Source organism: Sinocyclocheilus anshuiensis, unplaced genomic scaffold (assembly GCF_001515605.1).
Source record: "Sinocyclocheilus anshuiensis isolate Anshui unplaced genomic scaffold, SAMN03320099.WGS_v1.1 scaffold487, whole genome shotgun sequence".
Taxonomy (NCBI): Eukaryota; Metazoa; Chordata; class Actinopteri; order Cypriniformes; family Cyprinidae; genus Sinocyclocheilus; species Sinocyclocheilus anshuiensis.
Genome location: NW_015548240.1, coordinates 867075 through 891287, shown reverse-complemented (window position 1 = coordinate 891287; position 24213 = coordinate 867075). Strand labels below are relative to the sequence as shown.

The 24213-nt window shown below is 37.4% G+C and overlaps 1 protein-coding gene across 1 annotated transcript in view; it reads right to left on the bottom strand.

Annotated features, from left to right (window-relative positions):
* Positions 1 to 845: 845 nt before the first annotated feature.
* LOC107654964 (uncharacterized protein KIAA1522 homolog) overlaps positions 846 to 24213 on the bottom strand; it is a 24038-nt gene continuing 670 nt past the window's right edge. The window contains exons 2-7 of the mRNA XM_016442315.1: positions 15427 to 15675; positions 6440 to 6577; positions 6256 to 6299; positions 5912 to 6053; positions 5659 to 5769; positions 846 to 5561 (exon numbers count right to left, since the gene is read on the bottom strand). Coding sequence (XP_016297801.1) covers positions 2071 to 5561; positions 5659 to 5769; positions 5912 to 6053; positions 6256 to 6299; positions 6440 to 6577; positions 15427 to 15667 — 4167 coding nt within the window. The 5' untranslated portion in view covers positions 15668 to 15675 and the 3' untranslated portion in view covers positions 846 to 2070. The remainder of the gene's footprint in view (positions 5562 to 5658; positions 5770 to 5911; positions 6054 to 6255; positions 6300 to 6439; positions 6578 to 15426; positions 15676 to 24213) is intronic.

The following is a 24213-nucleotide window of genomic DNA, read 5'->3' as shown; positions in this document are numbered from 1 at the left end:
CCTTGCTTTTCAGACCGATGAGCTTTGTAAAAATCGACGCGTTTCAGAAAGGCGGGGCATAGAGGAGAAACAATAATGTACAGTATGTGGAAAATAATGTGTTTTTTGAACCGTAAACCGCATAAACACTTCGTTACACCAAATACACAAAATAATGTTATTTTTAGCAACATCATATGACCCCTTTAAATTAGTGACGGTGCTCTCAAGTGTAAGCACCAACAAGAACAGCAATGTACAGTGAGTTAGAGCCTTGCATGATTTACAAGTCATTACTTTTACAAATAATTTCACCAGCATTTTAATAATATATTGACACAAAAATTCACGTATTTTCTATTAATAATAAATTAATAATACATTTTTTTTTATAGTGTGAATTATCCTGGGTGACACTTTCCTGTATTCTTTCCTGTCACAGTCACAGCACAATTTAATTGATTAGAACTGTGCAACCCAATAACTAATTTATATATTTTAGACTAAGGTCTAAAAAGTGTTGTGGGGTACAAAGAGTAGATGGTTCTAGTAATGGCAATCATGGGTTAAACTAATAATGTATACCTTGCAATGCAAATAAAAAATGCCTGCCAAATTTGTAAAAAAAAAAACTTTACCCTTTTCTTATGTCCTTCAGTACATGAATTAATATATTATGCCCTGTTTATCTTCTGAAAAAAAAAAAAAAAACCTTGACAGGTAAATGGTAAGGTCGTATCTAAGTCTTGATTGACTTGATTATTGTTTGACATTCATACTGTTAGCTGAATATATGATGCCTATGACAACCACATTAAGTCTAGATTAGTCTACCACCATCCTGATATAACAGTTCTTAAGATCCATGTGACTAAAGCAGTCAGTGTTCTTTATTTTGAATTATGCATGTTTATATATTGCAGCATCTAATAAAACAACTTTCAAAAAAGAAAAAACCATAGCCAGATCAGAAAAGTCACCATGAAGCTACTTTAGTAAGGGTTTTACACTTTTTACTTTCATCACATGATGAAACACAATGAATCATTTTTTTTTATATTTGTAGAGAAAGAGTTTTGACACAATATGTAAATAAGGCATTTCTTCTTAAAAAGAGATTCTTCTTAAAAAGAGGAACAATAATAAAAATGTCAGCATAGTGCATGAGAAAATTTTCATATATTAAAAACATTATTTTTCTTTTATTTGTAGATTGTAGCAGACTGTAATGTACATCAACTATGTAAACTAATTACCTTCTCTGTGAAAATACAAAAAATAAACCAAAAGTAATGATTACACAGAGATTAACACCTTAGACCTCTTGTTTATGTGGTTTCATGACTTCTCACCACCTTCTTGGCCCTACTTGCACACTCACAATAGTGAGAAACAGCTTTTGTTTCATTAATCGGCTCCATCCTTCTGTTTAATTTATACTTGCTCAGATTCCTTCTCCACATTCCTATATACTGTATGGATACTTGGGGTGGGAAATGTGTATGATCACTTTTATTGACTTGGAGTTTTAAAAGTAAAAAATAGGCTTAGTTACACACTGCAAATAGAAAACAGAATAGTCACAAACCCCACCCCAAAATCAGCGGTCCATTCTCCTAATTGTTCTTCCCCTTTTTGTTTGGCTTCTTTGCATTCTTTTTACTTACATGCTTTACCTTCATTTCCTTTCACACTGCTCTCGTATTCAGGCATACATTAATGCCTGTAAAAATCCACCATAGAGATTAATTGGTCCTGCTATGTTACCGTTGTTTTTACAGTGCTACCAGCAAGGAGGAGTTCTACAACCTGGAAGGTAGCATGGCTTCTGTCTAAGACAGAGGACACATAAATAAAATAAGAATATTTATAATTTCCAAATACCAGTGACATGCATTCCCATGATGAATGAGAATCAGTTACACTAAACCAGTGTACAAAAAGTGCAATATGCCTATCTGTACATAAAGACTTTTTTTGGTATTTTATATTTCAAAATTGCTTAAGCAGTTTGGGCCTAGGATTTAAAGCCTGGGTTATCTGCAAAATAAAGCAAAAACTCAAGGGTTATTAAATCATTTGTGTACATATTCATTCATTCGTTTTCTCAGAGTTCTCTGTCTGTACGTCCTGTCCAGCAGATTGTACAGTCTCTGTTTGCACATGCTCAGTCTTGGCTACAGATTGGGCCTCTGCAGAGTTCTGAGCAACGCTCTCAACCTTAGCGTTGGGTTTCTTAGCAATTGGTGGAGGAACTTTGTTAGCCATCTTGTGTGAGTCATTAGACTTGGCTGAATCGGAGACAGATGCTAACTCTGCCACTAGAGTTTTCCTCAGGTCAGCCTGAACCTCTAAGGATGACGGTGTCTCTATTACGACCTTCTTTGGGCTTTTGGAGAAGATGAAGCTGGCCATAGATGCAGGGGAGTTTGGTACAGTGGTGCCATTAGCCGTGGCTGGAGGAGGGGAGCGTAGACCAAACCGCTTGGCTTGGTTGTCTTTTGAAGACATTGCAGCAGCCTTTAGACGAATGGCTTCCTGGAGACGCATGGAGGGGTTCGCTGGTGAAGAGACTATGGGAGGTGTGGAAGAGACAATGGGCGTTGGTGTTTGGGTTTTTGGCTGCTCACCATCTGGCTTTGAGTGTATTTCAACGGTGCTTAATTGCTTCTCTGAATTATGCGGGGTCTTGTTGGGTTCTTGTGCCTGATGTTGAGTCTTTGGCTCAATGATTGATTGGTCCTTTGGTTCTGTTGTACTTGGCAGGGTTTCCGGGTCAGGCACTGTAGGTTGAATTTGTTCCTTGAGGGTTTGGGGTTTGGGTTCTGTTTCAGCACAGGGTTGTTTATTTGCTGGTTCAGCAGGAACTAGATTCTTACTTGGTTCTGTAGGTGGACATGTAGCTGATGAGCTTTTTGGCAATGTTATTTGAGCAATGTTATTTGATTGAGTTTCTGGTTCAGATGATCCTTGCTGAGTATTTGATACAGTGGTTGTGTTTGTGTTGAGGGACGGAGCTTCAGTTTTTGCCTCTGTGTTGGAAAGAGCTTCCACATCAGGGGGCAGTGATGTCAAAATCAAAGATCGTCTGATTGGCTTTGGAGGCACCTCTTGATTGACACCTGATTTTGGTTTGGGTTGTGATGGTTTATCAGGATCTACAGCAGGGCTCTGACTGGACTTAACCGACCTAAGACGAACCATCTGTAGTAGAGACTGGGTGACCACAGGACCGGAGGTCTCCTCTTTGGCCGGAGAGGGACTGCTTGTCCGTTTCTCCGTTTCTGCCATCTCTAGTCTGTCCTCCATTTTCACATTACTAGGTAGTGGAGGAGGAGGAGGAGGAGGAACACTGACTTGTTGAGATCTTACATCAGTGGGTAGTGGAGGAGAAGGAGAAACAGTGACTTGAGATCTTACATCAGTATGTAGTGGAGGAGGTGGAGGAACACTGACTTGTTGAGATCTTACATCAGTGGGTAGTGGAGGAGAAGGAGAAACAGTGACTTGAGATCTTACATCAGTATGTAGTGGAGGAGGTGGAGGAACACTGACTTGTTGAGATCTTACATCAGTGGGTAGTGGAGGAGGAGGAGGAGAAACAGTGACTTGAGATCTTACATCAGTAGGTAGTGGAGGAGGTGGAGAAACAATGACTTGAGATCTTACATCAGTAGGTAGTGGAGGAGGTGGAGGAACGTTGATTTGTTGAGAAGTTTCAGATGATGTTACTAACATATTGTGTGTCGAAGGTTGGGATTCTTGCGGACGGGATGAGATTTTCTGTGGTTCAGAAGGTGGTCTTGGTGGAGGTGGAACTTCCTGCAGTGGTGGTGGTGGAATATCTGGCAGTAATTGAGGCATTGTCAGTAAAGACTGTGGCGAAAATGGTGGGGGCGGTGGACAGAGGTCATTATCGTTTTGCACAGCGACAGGAGTTACTGTAGTCGTACCTATTGGAGGTGCCGGAGGAGGAAACAGAGGAGGTGGAGGGATCCAAGAAGTCAAGTCCTTTATTGCTTTGGCAGCTAGTGTAGGAGTTGAGGGAACAAAGTCCGGAGGGGGCGGAGGAGGTTTGGCGTGGCTGTTGTTCGGTATTTGTGGGCAATGCTCTGGGGGAGGTGATGGAGAGGGGGCGACATAGGCAAGTGGCGCTACGGATTCAACTTTGCCTTTTATCTCTACTGGCTGCAACAGAGGTGCTACTCTGTCAGCATTTGCCAAAGCCACTTCTGGTTCATCTGCAATTTTAAGACCTCTCTTTTTGGCCCAGCATGCATAGTTTACAGGTCCGGGCCCACACAGCAGTTCAAAAGTCCGCTGGTTGTGAGCCCAGGTCTCAGGAGGAGGAGTTGGCGGAGCCAGTACTTTGGGATGGGTGGGCATCTCAAACAGAGACAACAGAGCCATTACAGCTGGTGAGGAATTGTTGCCATTGATTAAACTTTTTGCAGACAGAAGGGTGTTCTTAAGTTCAGCAAGCTTACCGGTGCCATGTGTGTATGATTGTGGTGCGCCAATGGAAGACACTTGAAGGTTACTTCTGTGTATCTTTAGCTGAGCTAACATCGTTTTCTTGTCTGTGCTGACTAGCTGGCTCTCCTTTGTTGGGACAGTTGTAGGTCCATTGGAGGGAGGTATGCCTATCTTAGGGCTCAACTTGTGAGTGGTGGCCTTCATGACAACAGGGTATGGTGATCCATCTGGAGTGCTGGCATCAGGCAAGTAGGTAGGACTCTCAGATGTCTTCCAGGTCTGATTTCCGTTGTGTAAAGAGTATGACCTGCTGGGAGGAGCTGGAGGTTTCTTGCCCCGTTTAATCACTGATAGGTTGCGTGTGAAAGCAGCAGCAGATCCTGTCTTTCCGCTGTCCTCCTCCTCGGTAGAGCCCCCATTCACATGAGTAGTTTTAACATGGGAACCGTGGTTGTTCAGCTTGGCTGGTCTATTCGTGTTCCCATCCTGACTCCCTCTGCTGGCCACACGGGGAGTGCTACTGCTGGAGATGGTAGAAGAATCGGATACAAGCGTTTCTGATGATCCCGAGTGGGTCCATCCAGAGTAGTTTGAGCGGGTTGTGGAACAACGTGAAGAGACTCTGGAGGAAGCACGTGTTGATGCTGGACTGGCTGACACCAGGCTGCTTTTGCTGACGGTTCGGACACTGCTGCGACTTCGGCTGCGACTGAGCTCCACAACATCCACAGATGGTGGAAGTACAGCATTTGGAATGATTTTAGACATGTATGTGGCCTGAGGTGAGATGGACATCACTGCACCGGTTGGGTTCTCTGTCCAAGGAACACCTAGAACGCCTGCTCCTGACTTTTCTGGATCTACAGAATGGTTTATGAGCCTTTGGAGGACGTCATCTTTGGGTTTTGTCAGTGTGGGGAGCTCTGTGTTGTCTTTTTTAACTGTGTACAGGTTCTGTACGCCCTGTAGATGGTCTTGTACACTTTCTTGTTCAGAGCTGGAAGATGTGCTATCCACAGCGGAAATTATGGCAGGTATAATCATGTCTACATTGAACAGCTGACCATCAAGAGGATTTGTGGTGATCCATGCTGCCCTGTCCAACCCTTCAGATATGAAATATAAAAATAAATTGAACATATGTTTTCCACTAAATAACTCAAATACTTGTTCTACACTATAGAAGACTGTAGCACAACATACCCAGTTCTTTCTGGACATGTCGAGGAATTCCTACAACAGTTCTCCCATGTTTCCTGTGAGACTTCATCTTCTCTGCAGTTTTATCCGGCTTCAGAGGGCTGAATGTAGAGGCTGGAGAAAGGAAACAGAAAATGTTGCTGTGATGTGATAAAACTTCTTAGATAACTTTATGAGAATGTATCTTTACCAGGCCAAAATGTTTTTATGTTTAAAAATGATATGACTAATAATGTGTTTATCCATGAAGTGTCACCTTGGCGTTTGAGTCCTGAGCGTGTTGATCGTGAGGAGATGGAGGAGCACATCGAAACAGAATCGGCAGCTGTGCTCTCAGACTCAAAGCCTCTCAGCTCACTGAAGGCCATGCTGTCTTCAGTCTGAGCTGTTACTGTTGACTAAAGGAAACAGCATAGTTAACTTTCCAAATATATATTTTTTCATCAGCAACTTAAAAGTAGTCAATGCATTTTTATTGCACTTATAGAACTACATATGTGCACAAGTAAAAACCAGGCTGCCAGTCATTATGGTGGGAACAGAAGTAAATACATTCATAACCGGAATTGAGGGTTCATTGATGCATGGAGGAACACTTACAATCATACTTTGGTCATCAGGGTAGTCCATCCCATTCCTATCATCTGGAACATAAAACATTACCCCTTATTAAACATTATCAAAACAAATAAACTGCTGTATGTTTAGGAAATGCATGTGTTTGGTTCAGAGTAAAAGTGTGTAATTTAAACAGACACTGATTTGAAGTTTGACTTCTTCTCACCCTCTTGCTGCTGCATTTTCAGGCCCTGCTGTGCCTCTGTGTGCAGGTCCAACACATATTTAGGCCGATTACCCTCCACAAACACATTTTCTTGGAACTCCTGAAGAGAAATAGCTCCCACAACTTCCTCTTTAGGGCCTGCAGAGAGATAAACACAAATAATTGCCTTTAATATTTCATATATATTCAGATGACAGACAAATACAGTATAGGATGTTTCTTTTTTTTAAGATTTGTTTTTGGAATTTTGCCTTTATTTAGATAGGACAGTGTAATGACAGGAAGCAAAGTGGGAGAGAGAGAGAGGGAGGTGGCGGGATCGGGAAAAGTTCACGAGCCGGGATTTGAACTTGGGACACCCGAAGCGCTACCGCACTATATGTTGATGTGCCCTCAAGGCTATTGGCACTGACCGTATAGGATGCTTTAAATGTACAGGACTTGGATGTTTTAAAAAGTACACACACACAGAAAAATGTAAGCAAATAATATAGCAATAATATAGCAATATATCTGATCTAAGATAGCTCAGTTTCAGTAACGGCGAATGCAAAATCAATTATCTCATTCACTTAACTAGGTTTTCTCCCGTGTTTTAATGCCACATCCTATTATGTCACTTGATTACTAAAGAGACAGACTGTTTAATAATGACTAATTTTAGAGTGAAGAGCTTCACTAACTAACAAACAGTATTTGGAGAGCTTTAGTAGTCCTGATCCAGATAAATATCTGATAACACATGGGCTAAAATACTCCAGAAATGAATGAATTTCAAGAGTAAACTAATGTAGTACAAAAGCTAGACCAAGAGTGTAACTGCAGAAAAAAAGTAGTTATGGATTATGTACTGTTTCTTAAGGTTCTTGATTGTAGTAAACATAGACTTCACTGAATATGAATATGAAGCTAATGAATATGAAAATAATTTTCTTAAAGCTTCGAATAAAGTTTCTCAGTCATTTAGACTATATTTATGACACTTTTTTTGTCACCTTTGCACAACACTGTGTCTTAAACTTCCTTTTGTGTTCCATGGAAGAAAAAATACAAGGGTTGATTAAATGACTGGGTGAACTATTCCTTTAAAGGAACACTCCACTATTTTTGAAAATAGGCTAATTTTCCAACTCCCTTAGAGTTAAACAGTTGAGTTTTACCATTTTCGAATCCATTCAGCCGATCTCCGGGTCTGGCGGTAGCACTTTTAGCTGTAGCTTAGCATAGATCATTGAATCTGATTCAATTGACCAAATGACCAAAGAGTTTCTATATTTTTCCTATTTAAAACTTGACTTTTCTGTAGTTACATAGTTACATAGTTACATCGTGTACTAAGACCGACGGAAAATTAAAAGTTGCGATTTTCGATTTTGCGAAAATTAGCCTATTTTCAAAAATAGTGGAGTGTTCCTTTAAGACCTTCCTTTCAACCAGTTCACTTTCTCACCACTAGATGGAGTAGGAAAACAAAGGAACTGTGAGGTCACAGGTATGCTTAAGGGGAAACTTGTTGCTCAACCTGAAGAACAAAAGACAAATGTTCCTTTTTATAAACTAGTAGTAAAACAACAAATAGCAATTATTTATCCTTGCAGAGAGTTGTGTAACAGCTCTACATTTGAGACAGTCTGACACTTCACACATTTCTCTTTAATACTGCATTTACATTATTCATTTATAGTTGATCTCTGCAGCGAGGACTTCAGCAGGAATGCTAAAAACCAACCTCAGTCCATCTCCATCCCAATGTTCCTCTAAACCAGGCCAGACATGTCCTACAGCCTAGAAAGCCCAGTCCATTAATTTATCACATGACTGGCCTTCATCATCCAACTTCATTAATCATGACAAGAGAAGACAACCTGTAAGAGCTACAATGATATTTAAAAGTTTTGTTCTTTACATTCACAAATTCTTTCTACTGGGAATACATGCCTTCTAAAACTACAAAGTTAAAGAACCAAAAAATAAAGAAGAATGAACAAAACAAAAATGAAAGTGATAGAAAGGGAAGGAAAGTGAAACTTTTCTCTGACCGTTGATATTTCTGTGCCTTGGTGGAGTACTTGGTTTGTCTTACTAGTGATATATGTATGTGTCTTTAGATACAGATATCCAAACCACAGATAAAATGTTCCTAGCAATGGTCTTAAACAATTAAAATAGTTGAACAACCACAGAGGTCAGCTTTTCAGCCTTGAGGAACATACTGTATAATAAAGCAAAGAGAGATGGCATTCACAAGCATGATGTCCTCTCACTTTTAGAAACCGGCAGCAATACAATGACATGAATGTTCCGTATTTATGGCAGAAAACATGCTGTATAAGCTCCAGTCCAGAAAGACAATATTAAATCAGCAGCAGTAAAAAAAAAAAAAAAAAGACTCGAAACCCAAAATATTTACATGATCACCCACATTTGCATGCCAATGAATTATTAATGCTGCAATAACACAGAATTGTGCAGTCTTAGGTGAGCATTTATCAACATTTTACAATTCTGAACATGGCTTATCCATTCAGAATTTAGAATAATTTGTATTACAAAACAACATTAGTGATACAAATCTGATATGAAAGCTCTAATCTAATAGTAAATACTCCTCCTTGTATGTGTGTAAGTGTATGTATGTGTGCATAGAGTATTGTGGTGATGTCTAAAGGTTGTATAATCTGTACCATGACTTAAATCATCTTTGAATGTATTCTCAGAAGTTCAGAGACTTTCTAAAAACTGATAACCTTCTAAGAAAGCCAAATAAAAGCAGCACAGAATGAGAAAGGCTAAGGCATGCCTGGACCTGCTGAGGGCAGATGTCAGAACAGCTGCAAGGAGTCTCAAACAGGATAAAACTCACAGAGACTCCCTGAACAGCTTTAACTTTACAATCAAACTAAACCTAATCTGAAGCAAACCCATTCAAAAACAAAACAACAGGAAAACATCAGCTTATCTCGGTTCTGTTAAAAATTGTAAGTAATAATTAAGTTTGTCGCAATGAGAGACTTTATTGGCACCTAACGCTGCTGTCTTTCAGAGTAGATTTAATAAAGGTTATTAAACATTTAATCAGTAAAGTCAAACCAAAGGTGAAGAGACTGAGAAGCGAGAGAATGAAAGAGGAACACAATGTGATAAAGTGAATGATAGAGATTAGCAATGTAAACACACAGTGTAGTTCTCATCACTGGCAGCTAGATCCCACAGGCAATGTGTGTGCTGCCAGGACTGCCCTGCCCTGACAGTAGCTGCTGTGTTGCATCTGGGCAGTAGGGGGCAGCACTTTGGGGCTGTTTTCATGTCATACAAAAAAGACTACTCTCAGTTTTTATTGTATAAAGTCAGCAGATGTATTCCAGTCTTTTTCTCATATCTCACAATGAGGTATACATTGAGCTTTTAAGTACATTTTGAGCTTTCATGTCATAAATATAAAATATTAATATGGAAGTGTTAAATATATGATTTATGATTTAGCAAGAAAATTTAGTAATTTATTTATTAATTATATAATTTATTGATAAATTATAAATTATAATTTATTTATATATTTTAATTTATATTTTTTTGATATATTATTTAAAAACATTTATATACTAATGATTTTAATATTTAGCACAAAAATAAGTTGCAATTGATAAATTAATAAAACATTTTTTGTTTTTAATATTCATCAAACAGGAATTGTGCGCGCTCAAAAAGAAAGAACAATGAATTCTCAGGTGTGTAAAACAAAAAGGAGGAAGTTTTAGTCCAATAGGTAGCTGAAATTGTCCGCACACTGGAAAAATCCAATCAGACCAAAAAAAGGTCTATCAAAAATATATATTTTTATTTTCCTTATGCAAAAGTGACAAAAGTGCAAAGTGTCTTAAAAACATGCTTTGGTCAGTATGCGGAAAATTTCAGCTACTTGTTTTTAATATGAACATATTTATATTGGATTTTATATTTTTGCATTTTGATTTTTGATTTAGCATAAAAATTATGTTTGCAGGAATCTTATCTTCAGCAATTTTATCTTAAAAACAGGTATCTATATTGGAGTTAATATCTAGTTCATTGGCTTTAACAGTAAGAAATGCTTAAATAATTATTTCATACTTTTACTAATTTAATACAGAAAATAAAGTAATTTCTGATTTACCTAATGAGTATTCTCTTTGATAAATGCTGTAAATAAAAAATAAAAAATGTTTTTCATGTTGGCGACATGAAATAAAAAAAATAAAAAAAAACATTCATTTACATAAAATTGTTCAAAGGCTTACACAGAACTCAAACATTACTTTTCAGTCTATAAACTGCTTCAATAGTGGCAAATAGTTGCTTCATAAAAGTCTACAGTGTATTGCAAAAGACTGTCTTGATAAATATGCTAAGTGCATTTTCTGCTGCGTTCAGTGTGACGCCCAGCACAAATTGGCTGGGTGATGAAACTACATGTACAGCTGCTTCTGCTTAAACATGCAGCATGAATGCTATAACCTGTTAATACGAGGGAAACATGCTGCTGCATATGTGAGATGTATAAAACAGGCCTTAAACTTAATCTCCCTGGGAAAACTGTCCGTTTGTCCCTGAGGCATTATCCATTCACAATGCAGGTAAAGGTTAACTGAGGCAAACATCCCTCATCTGAAGTCGATACAAACGTCTTTGAACAGTAAGTTGACTGATTACAGGTTTTTTTTATACATGCACACAACCTGCGCTTCGATTTTGGATGATTTTCAGAAAGTGGTAAGAAAGGCTTCTGTCTGCCACACCTATATCACATAACAGTAACGTAATATTTGCCATTTTGTCAGTTAAACACGCACAGAAGAGGTACAATTGCTGCAAAAAATTATCAGTAATATATTTCTTACTAACAGAATGTCTTATCTGATAAAACTCCCTCCTTCAGCAGGTATCACTGAAAAACAAAGCCGCAGACATGCATTAAAGTGTGAGCTCTGTGTGTCCATGTAGTCGATACTTTCATTTTATGTAACTTTTTAAAGAAACATTGATTTAGGATGTTTTCACACCTGGTTTTGATTGCTCAGTGCAAATTAGAGTTTAATTCCCAATGGTCATAAATGCCATGTGTCACTTGCTCGATGCAAAATATCATATTGAAATCTTTTTCACTTTTGCTTTAAATCAGGTTCTAACAAGTGCTAATGCAGTGCAAGCACACAAAACTGAGGATATAACTGCTATATATAGTCTATGATGCAATTATTATTAAAATTATTTTTTAGACCAGTTTAAATTCAGACCAGGTGCAATTCCAAAGAAAAATGCCATATAACAGGCAAGCTGAAACAGATTGAAATCAACACTTTACAACCTAACGCTTGAAGGGGCTACACACACATACTAAGCTAAATATGGATGTTGGACGTAATAAAGAATTCACATTTTGGAAGAAAGAGCCATATTAAGTCAGTCTGAATCAGTCTAGTTCTGGCATAGAGCTGGGTTCTGTTCACAAGAACTGGAAACAGAGAAAGAGCCGAGCAGAGAACCAGTTTCCCAACTTTACACCTGTTCATTGTGTCAGAATCTCCAGGGCAAAGCTCAGGAAGGTATGGAATTCTGCACAAACACACCCACACGTAACAATAAACAAACGCGAACATAAACTCCATCTGTCTTCATCTCTCAAACGTTCACAGGGACTGTGTTTAAAAAGGTGTTAAGGAATGATTGGCATTTCTCATGATGAGTTAAAAGGAAAGTCAGAAGAAAGATCAGGATTGTGGGTAACCCTTGGCAAACCTGTAACTTCCAACAGAAGACGTCAAAAACATTGGAAAAAGCAGTGTGTGTGTGTGTGTGTGTGTGTGTCAGTGGAACATTTCATGGGAAACGGGTTTAAGGTAAGAGCTCTTTGTTCAGACTGAACCGGCAACATCCCACAGGAAGTTTTGACGTTGCAAGGTCTGGGATACAGGATGCAAAACACAATATTATGTGTGTGTTCTCAGTAGCTGTGACCCTCTTATTAGCAGTGCTTGCTCAAGTAAGCATTACTATTCATACTGCTCATATTTAGGGTATGAACAAGCCCCTAGCCCTAAATATTAAATTAAATATTTCTGTAACTTGTGCTGGTTTTTGGGGCTCTAGATGAGATCATGAAAATGGGCCTCACGGGTACGAAATTATTCATAGCATAAAACATCCAAAAACCCACTAAAATATGATGTGTGGTTTCGTTCTTCAGAAAATATTCAGTTGTTAACAGCATATTAGAACGATTTCTGAAAGATCATATGACACTAAAGATTTGAATAATGGCTGCTGAAAATTGTTTTGCCATCACAGGTTTAAATTACATATTAAAATATAATCAAATAGAAAAAAGTTATTTAAAATTGTAATAATATTTCGCAATATTACTGTTGGTACTTATTTTTGATCAAATAAATGCAAACTTTTTTCTAAAGACAAAAAAAGTATAGACCCCAAAACTAGTAATTATAAAAATATTTATAATGCATGTTTTTATTATTGTAATCTAATAATCAATTAGTTATTGTGTCAAAAGCAGAAACAAATAATAATGTAAAAATCAAACTGGTCACAAGACACCAAATTGAGATCAGCAATTTACCCAGACAAACTAATCTAATCAATTCACTTACTGAGACTGAACGTCAACTCCATATCGAAAGAGAGCAGCACTAGATAGATAACCTTATCAAGTTTCAAAACACACTGTAAGATTTTGTGTTTTTAAAATCAACACAGAGTGTCATTCACAAGAACCCAGATCGATCACATCACACACTCAAAACAACAGATGATAAAACACTACATAAACAGCATTTTAAAGCATCATAGTTGCTATATTAATGCAAATCATGTCCTTTACTGAGAAGACAATCCCATAATCTGCAGCAACAAGCTCAGAAAAGAAAAGTATTTACAAAAATAATCAGTTTTAGAGTATCATGCCATTAGATTAGCAATATGCTACATTAAACCTTCCTGAAATCAACTATGAGTCACATTCTCCAATGCGTAATACTAATTGCATCATGATGGTCTGCATGCTGCCTATTTAATTTCAGCCTAATTTCAGGGCGAGTGTGATGGGTTTAAATAATCCATCCTGTTGGCTTTTTGTACAGTCTTCGGCAGTAGGTAGGTACTGCACCCTCAGAACAATCACATAAAAGCTGTTTATTTTTTGTGGTTATGCACCATATCGATCATTAAGAAAGCTGCAGTGTGTTGTGTCAGCCCGGCGTGTGTGTGTGTTTGAGTGGATTCATGCTTCAGTAAATGGGTGGGGTTGAGGTGTGGTCTCACAATGGTCTCCCTGCTATTACAGCCCATGTGGAACCTTTACAATTCATCCACACAAAAAAAACATAAACAAGGCATAATTCACATGCATTCAATCCTGGTTTTGATCCCAAGCTCCCCCACAAATGTACTGCGCACTTTTAAATAAACACTTAAGACTTGTACACACAATGCGAGAACTTAAAGTGACCTCAAGTAGAGACCAAATTTTATCTTCATGGCGTGTTGAAATTCCAGCTCCGGAAAACTCATGACTTTGCGATAAACAAAGCAAACATTTTCTAGACCTCTCTCAGCACACACAATAATATATAGGTATTTGAGAGACATATCTCAAGAAGGTTAAGGGTCATTTGATGTGTAAGCCTTCCATTCTCTGGTCCAACACAAAAGAAATAAGCCACAGAAAAGGAGTGAGATGATCAAAACTCATAGTTGGAAAAATGAGAGACTCATACTTTTTGAAAGATATTTTGTATTATTTTTAAAGCTGCTCATTGCTGAGTTAAAACTTATATGCTAGAGAATGCTGAAAACTAGTTACCCAAACTAATGACTTCTAGATTGTAAAGGGATTACTCTACTAATTACACTGTCTGAAATTAAATGACTGAATGTCTGCACACATTACCCACTACTGAAATCACTTCCAAAACACATAGCCAACATTTACTAGTTGGGCAATACAAGGACGGATAAAGCGTGTAATATCACATACATTTTAAGCACTGCTTAAATACAAACCTAAATCAATACCTCACTGTTAGTACAGTAGTTAGGTTAGATTAGTTGGCATATTGCTGGATCAAATGTAATAAAATGGTTGAGAGATATTTTCCACCAAGGCATAACTTACATACTGCAATATTCTTATTTGCAAATGTCAGTATATTCAAACTGACAGAAGTATTTTCATGTAGCAAAACAGCTTGTTATAACCACAAATGAGCGATTAAAGCTAGTGACACCATTAATCATCAAATGCTTCAATGAGCATGCTCCGGCCAAATGATTTGGAAGTTAAAGTTACAGTCATCTTGATTAAAACAATGTTTATCTTTGAAATAGTAACACTTCAGCTTTAATATGCAATGTTAAAATACATTTTATCCCAATTTAATATGCAAAGTGAAAAAAGCAAGCAGTTGCTAGTTTAACAGTGTTGGTCTGGTACTTTTCAATATGTACTGATGTTGGAGGGAAAGTGGGAAATAATCTTAAACTTCCTGTAACTCAAACAGTAGAGCAAGTCGCTAGCTATGCCAAGGTCACGGGCTTGATTCCCAGGGAATGTATGAGCTGATAAAATGTATACATTGAATGCAATACAAGTCACTTTGGATAAAAGCGTCTGTCAAACGCATAAATGTAAACACATATTTAAAAATGGGTTAATTCATGCTGATGTTGTTGCTGGCTTCCTACATTAATTTCCAAAACACACTGGCCACAACATACCTTTCATTAGCCAAGCTGCACTTCCCCTTTCTTTCTTTAATTTCCCTAAGACTCATCTGCTTACACAACCTGTTTATGTTATAATTGATGTAAAACTAGTGGCAAATATGAAAACAAATCTTCCAAGTGAGAAAGAAAAGAAAAATAGGCCCATCAGTTAAAAAAATCTTCTGAAGAACAATGGGCATCTAAAGAGTACATGATAGCAAAAGTACTACCTGTGACAAATGATGATTTTGGTAGTTCTACAGGTGAACCAGTGGCAAGCAGGTCTCCATGTATCTCTGTAGCGCGTCGGCGGGTTTTCCTGCGCTGCCTCTTCAACCACTTGAAGGCACGCCTGAAGGATGCTGCCCTTCTCCTGCCCCTTTTGCCCCTGCCGCCCTGCCGGTCCTCACTGAACACCTGCAGCATATCTGGGGGAATCAGATCCCCTACAGACTCACGGCCAGATGACATTGCACAGCCTGCCACAAAAACAGAAATAATTCACATGAGTCACTGTATTGTAAAGCCTCTTTTTGTCAGGTTTGTAAATTACCTGGTCACTACACCAAGGAATTGCTAAAAAGGAATTGCTCACTAGCATTCACGCAACAATCATCTGTAGGTTTCTTCACACATTTTTTTATAGGTGCCATAAAAAAAATTATTTCTTCGTTCAGAATCATGAAACGCTCAAGTGCTGTATCTCTATGGGAAAAGCAGAAGTTACAGAAAGGAAAAAAAGAATTGTCTAATCCACCATTAAACAATTAACATTTCTTCCAGTCTGGCAATGCTGGAAATTCAACCTTAGACCTCAGTAATGCACAATGTGCCTCATGTATTACAGAACTAATATTCCATTGCTATAATGCAAAGACATGTCCCTTCAGATTTTTGTAAGCCAACTTCTAAAAATAAATATTTGTCTTTGTAAATTAAAGTTCAGATGAAACTGACATACCAACTGATATTTTCTTCCAAATCGTGATGTATTCAGGAGTGAAATTACTGACAAAGAAAAAAAAATGTATGATGAGGACTTCCAATCAGTTCAATCCATCAGTTGATGATTGGATTCTGAGATGTGGGTGTTGCACTCAAAATTTAATGCAATCTTGCAATTGTTTGGGGAGGGGCGGGGTTTAAGCAGACTAAATGACTGGATAAATCTGGCAAATATCACTGGAGAAAATCTATCGTTGTCACTAGAAGATTGAGACGATTTGACAATTTGATAAAAAATTGCAAGGATAAAATATAAAAAATGAAACATTAAAATGTAACATATCATGCATTTACAAAATAGATAAATTTTTTCATTTAATGCCAACTTTAAGTAGCATCAGTCCAGTCAAGTTGCAGCTTCTAGATCATTTGATCATCATCATCATGTGCAACCGATCATATTTTGCTGAAAAGACCTATCAAATGTACTCTTTTCCACAAAGCAAAAATTACCGCCCCAGTAAATGTTTATTACAATTTTTCCTTTGTTTATTAACACTTTTCAAAATACATAATTATAACTACAATGATGACTATAACTATATATCTTTAATAGTCATTCTAGTTCTATGATCTTAGCAATGTCCACACCACAACTATAACAATATCGAGAGGAACAATATCTTTGGAATCACTTTCAGGACATTTTTTTTAGTTGATGAATGATAAAAACATTGACGGCCAATCAGAATCCACCCAACTTTAAAGAGTGCACATTTAAAGTGACAGACAACAAAACTGCAGTGCACTATAGTTACCTGTCTAGTTATTATTCTAAGTGTGAACGAGCTTTTAGTTTGGATTTAAATCCAGGGCCATTCATTTACATGACATACCATAAGTCTCTAAAAACTGTTTATTTTTCCCTTTTGAACATATCTTACATTATTAAGAAACCAAATGAACCTGTATTGCTACCTGTGTCCCCTCAGAAAAACAACTTCCATGGCATCCTGCTTGAAAAGAAAAATGATTCTTGTTCTAAACCGGTCTAACAACAGAACAGAAGTGGAATTGTTACTGACATCGGTGGTCCGCATTAATCAGGGTCTGATCCTAATACTGTACGTCGCACACCAAAATTGCAATTGTGTCTCATTCCTGAACACCTAGTCATGGGCTCCACCCTTAAACACACAGATACTGATACACACCCTCACACAGCACACACAAACACATTCATGATGTGTAAAACATTCAAACACAAGGCATTATATCTTGAATAAACACGCCCAGCAGATGTATTTACCAAAGGAGGTCATTTTACTCAATTAATAGAGACGCACAAACATTCACAAAGAGCAGAATTTCACACGAATGCACATGGCATATAAAGTAAACAGCAACTTGAAAATGATGCTGTTTAAAATAAACAGAGCTCCTTCGAAGCTGGACAGCTAGAGTGCGGGATGTTAGAGAAAAGGAAAAGCAGGAAATGTACATTGACACACTAACACGACGTTAAAAATGAGGAAGCTGGAGTGGATTTCACGTGTGTGAGTGAGACTGAGAACAAGACATCCTCACGTGGCTGTTTAGCAGGTCAACAGACCAATCAGAGTGCAGCATTCTGACTCACTCCGCCACCATGGAAATGTGCAGAAACAAACAGAGCAGAACAGGCATGCAGCGTTGCCACAGACTTTATCCACTCTTCATTGTCATCACATCAGTTTGATCCACAGTTACAAACACTGACTCACATGTTCTCTGCGAGCTGCAGATGATTCATTTGCATTTAGTTACATAATATTAGTTATTATAATATACATGTTAGGAACTCATTTGCATGACATCACACGTCTGTTCTGTTTGGATGTTCTGCCTGTGGTTTAATCCTCACACACACAAGCACACTTGCAGACAATTACTGTACACACTCCCATACTGAAACTCTCACAGCCCTGAGAAAAATGCACTGCTATTCCAACAGGCGTGTCTGTGTGTCATGTGATTCAACAGTTTTAGGGTGGATTCAAATGTTGTACTCAAAAACAAAAAAAAATGTGGTATTCCCCAAAAACTGACTTCTGCTTTAAGTGTGCTGCCTACCATTAAAAAACAATTATATGAAACGGTACACATTAACGCATAATAAACATTTCAAGCAGTGTTATGCTTGTATGTTATTATCTAGATCACATGACCTCATTAGGTGCATGTTATCATCATCATTATGTGAGATGGCTGTTTTGCAATTTTAATCCAGTTTTGTGTAAAAACATCAGAACATCTCTTGCCAGTCCAAACAAATATGTCAAAACAAGGAATTAAAAGGATACTGTAACTGCTTTCTGTTTGTTTACTGCACTGAAAATGGAACGTTGAGTGCACTGCATTATGGGATACAGAATTGCACTAATATTTTAGCAGTGCTATGTTATCATACTACCTGATCATACTTACTATTGCTGCAGTATTCAGTATGCACACTGTGCACAGATGGCCTATTACATTTGCCAAAATGTAAGATGCAATGCAATGGGACGGTTTGACTTTCATTTTGAGTGGGATGACAAAACAGTAGTAATATAAAATGTAACTAAACATTTTTTTGCAAATTTTTTTTTTTTTAACATAAAATAGGGTTAAAAATAATGTGTTTATTTACACTACATAACTAAACAACACGTAATTAAACATGCAGAAGGAGTCATGTGACAACAATACATCATACTAATGTTTGAAATAATACCTACGGTCTCTGTTTTTTTTGCATATTGTAAATGCAAATTTTTGCATATGTAAAATTTAAAGAAGAGTCTTTTATGTTCACCAAAGCATTGACCAAAAATACAGTTAAAAATAGCAATATCGTGAAAAATATTACAATTTAAAAGAACCATTTTCTATTTGAATAAATTTTAAAATGTAATTTATTCCTGTTGCAAAGTAAAATTTTTAGCATCATTACTCCAGTCTTCAGTGTCGTTCATGATACTTCAGAAATCATTCTAATATGCTGATTTGGTGCTCAAATTTCTTATCATCAGTGTTGAAAATGGTTGTGCTGCTTAATATTTTGGTGGAATTTTTATTCAGCATTCTTTGATTAATAGAACGTTTTATGCTTTTGAAGCATTTTTTTAATGTAACATCTTTACTGTCAATTTTGGCATCCTGAATAAAAGTATTAATTTCTTTAAAAAATAAGCCTTACTGACCCCAAACTTTTGAATGGTAGGGTACATACTTTATTTGGCAGGACTAGCATGATAGATGCATAACTACACTCCCTAACTAAGTGTGAGGTGTGTGCAAGAGATAGACACCTGGCTTATCCTCTCTGCTGTAGTGTGTGCAGGTGTGCTAAGCAGGAGAGGGTGTGTGTTCATGTGGGTTACAGGAAATGGAGGTAAATCTGGAAGATAAAATGCCTGAGGTGTATTAACCAGGAAAGCTGTGGTCACATGATCACACACACATGCAGAACTGAACCATGCTTGCCTTATCTGCAGTTTGATTCGGTGCTCACCAGGTGGATGGTACAGACTGGTATTCTTACACACACACACACACATATCATGCACAGGGGTTTTCCAGTCAAAGAAATGAGACTCATGAGCAATACATCTTGAGTTGGTTACACATAAGGCATTACATGCACAACTATGTGCAGCGTCACAACTGCGTGAGACAGGAGCACTTCTGTCTCTCAAACGCAGACTGTTGTAAGAGCATTTAGGAAACGCCTTTCTTTCAAAGCCCCAAACCTAAGGAATTCAGTGTTAAGGAACTGAATTCCTCCCTAAGTGCTGAGGGGAAGTGCTGAGGGTCATTGCAGTGCTTCTGGGGAACAGTGAAGGAAAGTGCTGATAGCTGTCATGCTAACTGCACATTATATCCTGATGGGAGTGTCTGTCTTTCCTCACAGCTACCATTACAGTACATTTACACAATAACACAGACTGACATAAAACACGTGAATCTGAGAAGACCACCTGAGGTATGTTTTTATATCAGATATCCGTGCGACATGAAATAAATTCAGCAGATGGAAGTGTATTTCTTATGACGCTGCCCTCTCATTCATTGATCTGCTAAACGCTATGATATATATATATATATATATATATGACACATTCTGCAGTTCTTCCCTGCTGTACCGAATTTCGATACTTTTCAAAGTATCATATCGAAGTTAGAAATTCAAATATTGTGACAAAATTAATTTTGTAGGGTGCCACAAGTTTGTTAAAATTTCGAAAGGGTGCCGCGACTAAAAAAAGGTTGGGAAACACTGGTTTAGAGTATGTGTGTGTGTCCTGGGGTTTGCAGCAGCTTGTTGAGAGCAGGAGTAACATTCCTAAACGACTGTGATAATTGTATAATTCCCGAGGTTTCCTCCTCCAGCTTCACCTCTCCTTCCATCATTGTCTTCTTCCTCTCATCCTGTTTTTCCTCAATGCTTCTTCTATTAGACTGCTAACATTTGAGTTTTAATGGAGCTAGCTGTTTGAGTCTCAACACAAACTGTCTGGAACCATCTAACTGTATCATCTTCAAACAACCTGTAACTGTCTCTCTGTATCATCTTAATAAAATCCACAACTGTCTTACTGTATCATCTTCATAAAATCCAGAACCGTTTCACTATCCAGAACAATCTCGTTGTATTATCATAATAAAACCAACAACTGTCTCAGTGCATCATCTTCAAACAATCTAGAACTGCTGACATAATCCAAAACAATTTTTGGATTATTCACTATGTTCTACTAAACAGTCCACACACACTAAAAGGAGTGTCCCACGCCTAATTAATCCTGCAGGTATCAGGGCTTCTTATATAATGATCAAATGTTAAATCAGCCTGTTTCATCAAGAGTTTTAGTATTAGCCAACTGTATTATCTTAAAATCAAGAACTGTCTCACTGTATCATCTTCACCAAACCAAGAACGGTCTCAGTGTATCATCTTCATAAAACTAAGAACCGTCTCACTGTATCGTCTTCTAACAATTCAGAACTGTTTTACCGTATTATATTCAAACAAATCAGAAATGTCTCACTGTATCATCTTCATAAAATCAAGAACCATCTCACTGTATCATCTTCATAAAACCAAGAAATGTCTCACTGTATCATGTCCATAAAACCAAGAATTGTCTCAATGTATTATCTAACAAATCAGAAATGTCTCACTGTATCATCTTCATAAAGCCACACTGTATTATCTTCTTACAATCTTTCATTCTGTTTTACTAAACTATTCACACACACTAATTAGGAGTGTCTCACGCTCAATTAGTCCTGCAGGAATCAGGGCTGATTATATAATGATTAAGTGTCAGAGCAGCCTGTTTCATCAAGAGTTTTAGATTGAAACTACTCAAGCTCTGTACTAATATAATCTTCCATAAACACACACATCAATGTGATAATATCTCCCAGCTGGAGATGAAGCTATCACAGTGATCAATCATCTGCAAGGTGGCAGCACATTGGTTCACACTCTGTTGTGCCAGCTGAAGGTTTACTGAGGGTTACTTTACAACCCATGATGCCCGGAGCAAAACCAGACAATTGTCAGCCACTTTACCTCACATCAGCTGCCAAAAACCAGTTTTAATTTTCCATGAATAAAGCAACATTTGCTAGCGTGGGAAAATGATCAACACTGTCTCAAAGAGATTGCTCTCTCTCTCCATTTTGAATTAAAGGTGCAGTAAGTGATTTCATCTGTTTAGCTGAATTCAACCACAAGCCTTCAAAACCAGACAGACAGGGTTTCTGATTGAAGCACTGACTTTAATTAAACAGGTGTGAATTCTAAGGATACTTATTTCAGTGAAATACCTTTAAGAACTCAACTGGTACAGTATGGCATTAGCAATATCAAGTTGGGTTTACTTAAAACAGTTTTTGTCCTGTGGTGGCGCATTTCCTATTAAAACAAGACATGAAGGAGACATATCGAAGCACGTGTCTCTTTTAAAAAAATAATAATCATTAGCCAATAGCCTTTAGTTAAAGTAATGATGAAACAAACATATTTTCAAATATTGTTTTCCATATTGTGACATACAAGAGTAACAGAAAAAAATGTAGGGCAGGGATTTGGATCTATGTACTGGTTATTGATTGGCTGTTGAGATGTGAGCAGGGTTTAGGCAGACTAAATGATTGGAAAAGTCCTGTATATGTCACCAGAGCATGCTGTCGTTTTTAACAGAAGGTCAAATTATGCCATTTTGATTAAAAATTGCAAGGTAAAAAAAAAAAAAGTTTTTAAAAAAAGTGGTGTATATGCATGGATGAATTGTTCACAATACGATTTATAACATTCATTTAAATTATAGATATAATGAAAATAGAAGTGAATTTTCATTTCATGCCAAATTTTAGTTAAAATCAAAAGCCACAATTTGCTACTTTCTAGTCGACTGCAGGTGAGGTGGGGAGGGACGTTGTGATTTTAGAGAATATTTGACTGGTCAAAAATCTGTGTAGTACAGGATGAGTCTGTTTTTCCAGAAGAGAAAAAGCATATTTTTAATGCATTTATCTGCTAAAAGTCAGTTTTGTCCACTTTTAAGAGTACACTAGCATACTAATGGCCCAAAAGCCAACAAACATAGACTAAAACTCACAAGACTCCAATTTTGATATTAAGGAGTCTTTCATGGGCCTGCCAAACAAACCTAAATATACTTGTCACAGTGACGTTTAGGTTTTACTCTCAGAGGAGCACTGGCAGTCATCCTCACACATTTCATAAACAACTCATCATCATGACAACTGGCTATGACCTCACCACGTGGCTGTTCAGATATGTGCATCTGATACACATCAAAACAGTGTGAGTGATGGATTCATATCATGCAAAAGCAAATCAGCCATAAATAAAATTAAAGGGACGCTCTAATAAATCAGTCAGTAACTTTATTTCCTACAGTTGGTTAGTGGAGAACACACACACCTCCTGCTTCTGCACACACTTGCGCAACTGATTTGGAATCTCTACAGAAACAAGCCCCAGCATGGCAGCCTGACGGGTACAGCGACACACCCTAAATCAACAATGCCTACAATCACCTTTCTTTCTCTCTCACTCTCCCTGAAGTCACCCATTATCAACAACACACTAGCTGAGAGCTTTATAGCAGGAGTCCCTCTGTCTCACTCCACCTCCTCCAAACCCCTGCAGGTCTCCTATCTGTTTCAGGTTAATGTACAAACCTGCACAAGGTGAAGCGTCTTTGAGATACAAATGTGTAAAGGAAAAACACACCACAGAACATGCATCCCTGCAGAACTGAATGATTTATAGGAATTCTATGGGCGAATGACAGATAAGAACGTCTGAGGTGATACAAAAAAGTAAAAATCAATCAAAAAAGGGATTTTTTTTTTTAAAGTTGAGAACCAAAAAAAGTGTCATTTTAGGAACTGAATATTTGTATTCATGTTCGTTTCATATATTTTTGTAAAATGTTATTACATAATTGCATTTTCAATAAAAATCGTTATCTAAAAATTCAAAAAAAATGTCATGTGGTGTAACCCACGAGTTAAAAGTAATAATAAAATATTTTCCTTACAAACCTGAACATACTTGAGGGTTCAACATGAATTAAAAAAAAGAATCATAACCAACAAAATGTAATATCAATAAGTTTTCATAGGGTTACTTGATTTGACCTTAGTTAACCTTTGCCTTTTTTGTCAAATGTAAGCTTTTATTAAGACCCACCCCCCTCTTTTTTTTATCTCCTAAAAGTTACACAACTTTGTCATTTTAGACAAGTCCCACAAAAATATTAGAATGAAATTTAATTCATAAAGTATATTGTCTTGTCTGTGTGAACTGAATTTATGTATTGAAAAAAAAAAAAATTATTAGGTTCTAAGAAAAACGTCGTTTGAGACTTTAAGAATTAGAAATATTTGGGGATTAATAAATGAAATTTTGCAAACAAGTAAAAGAGAGACCGAGAACAAGACAGACAGACAGACAGACAGACAGACAGACAGACACACACACACAGACACACACACACACACACACA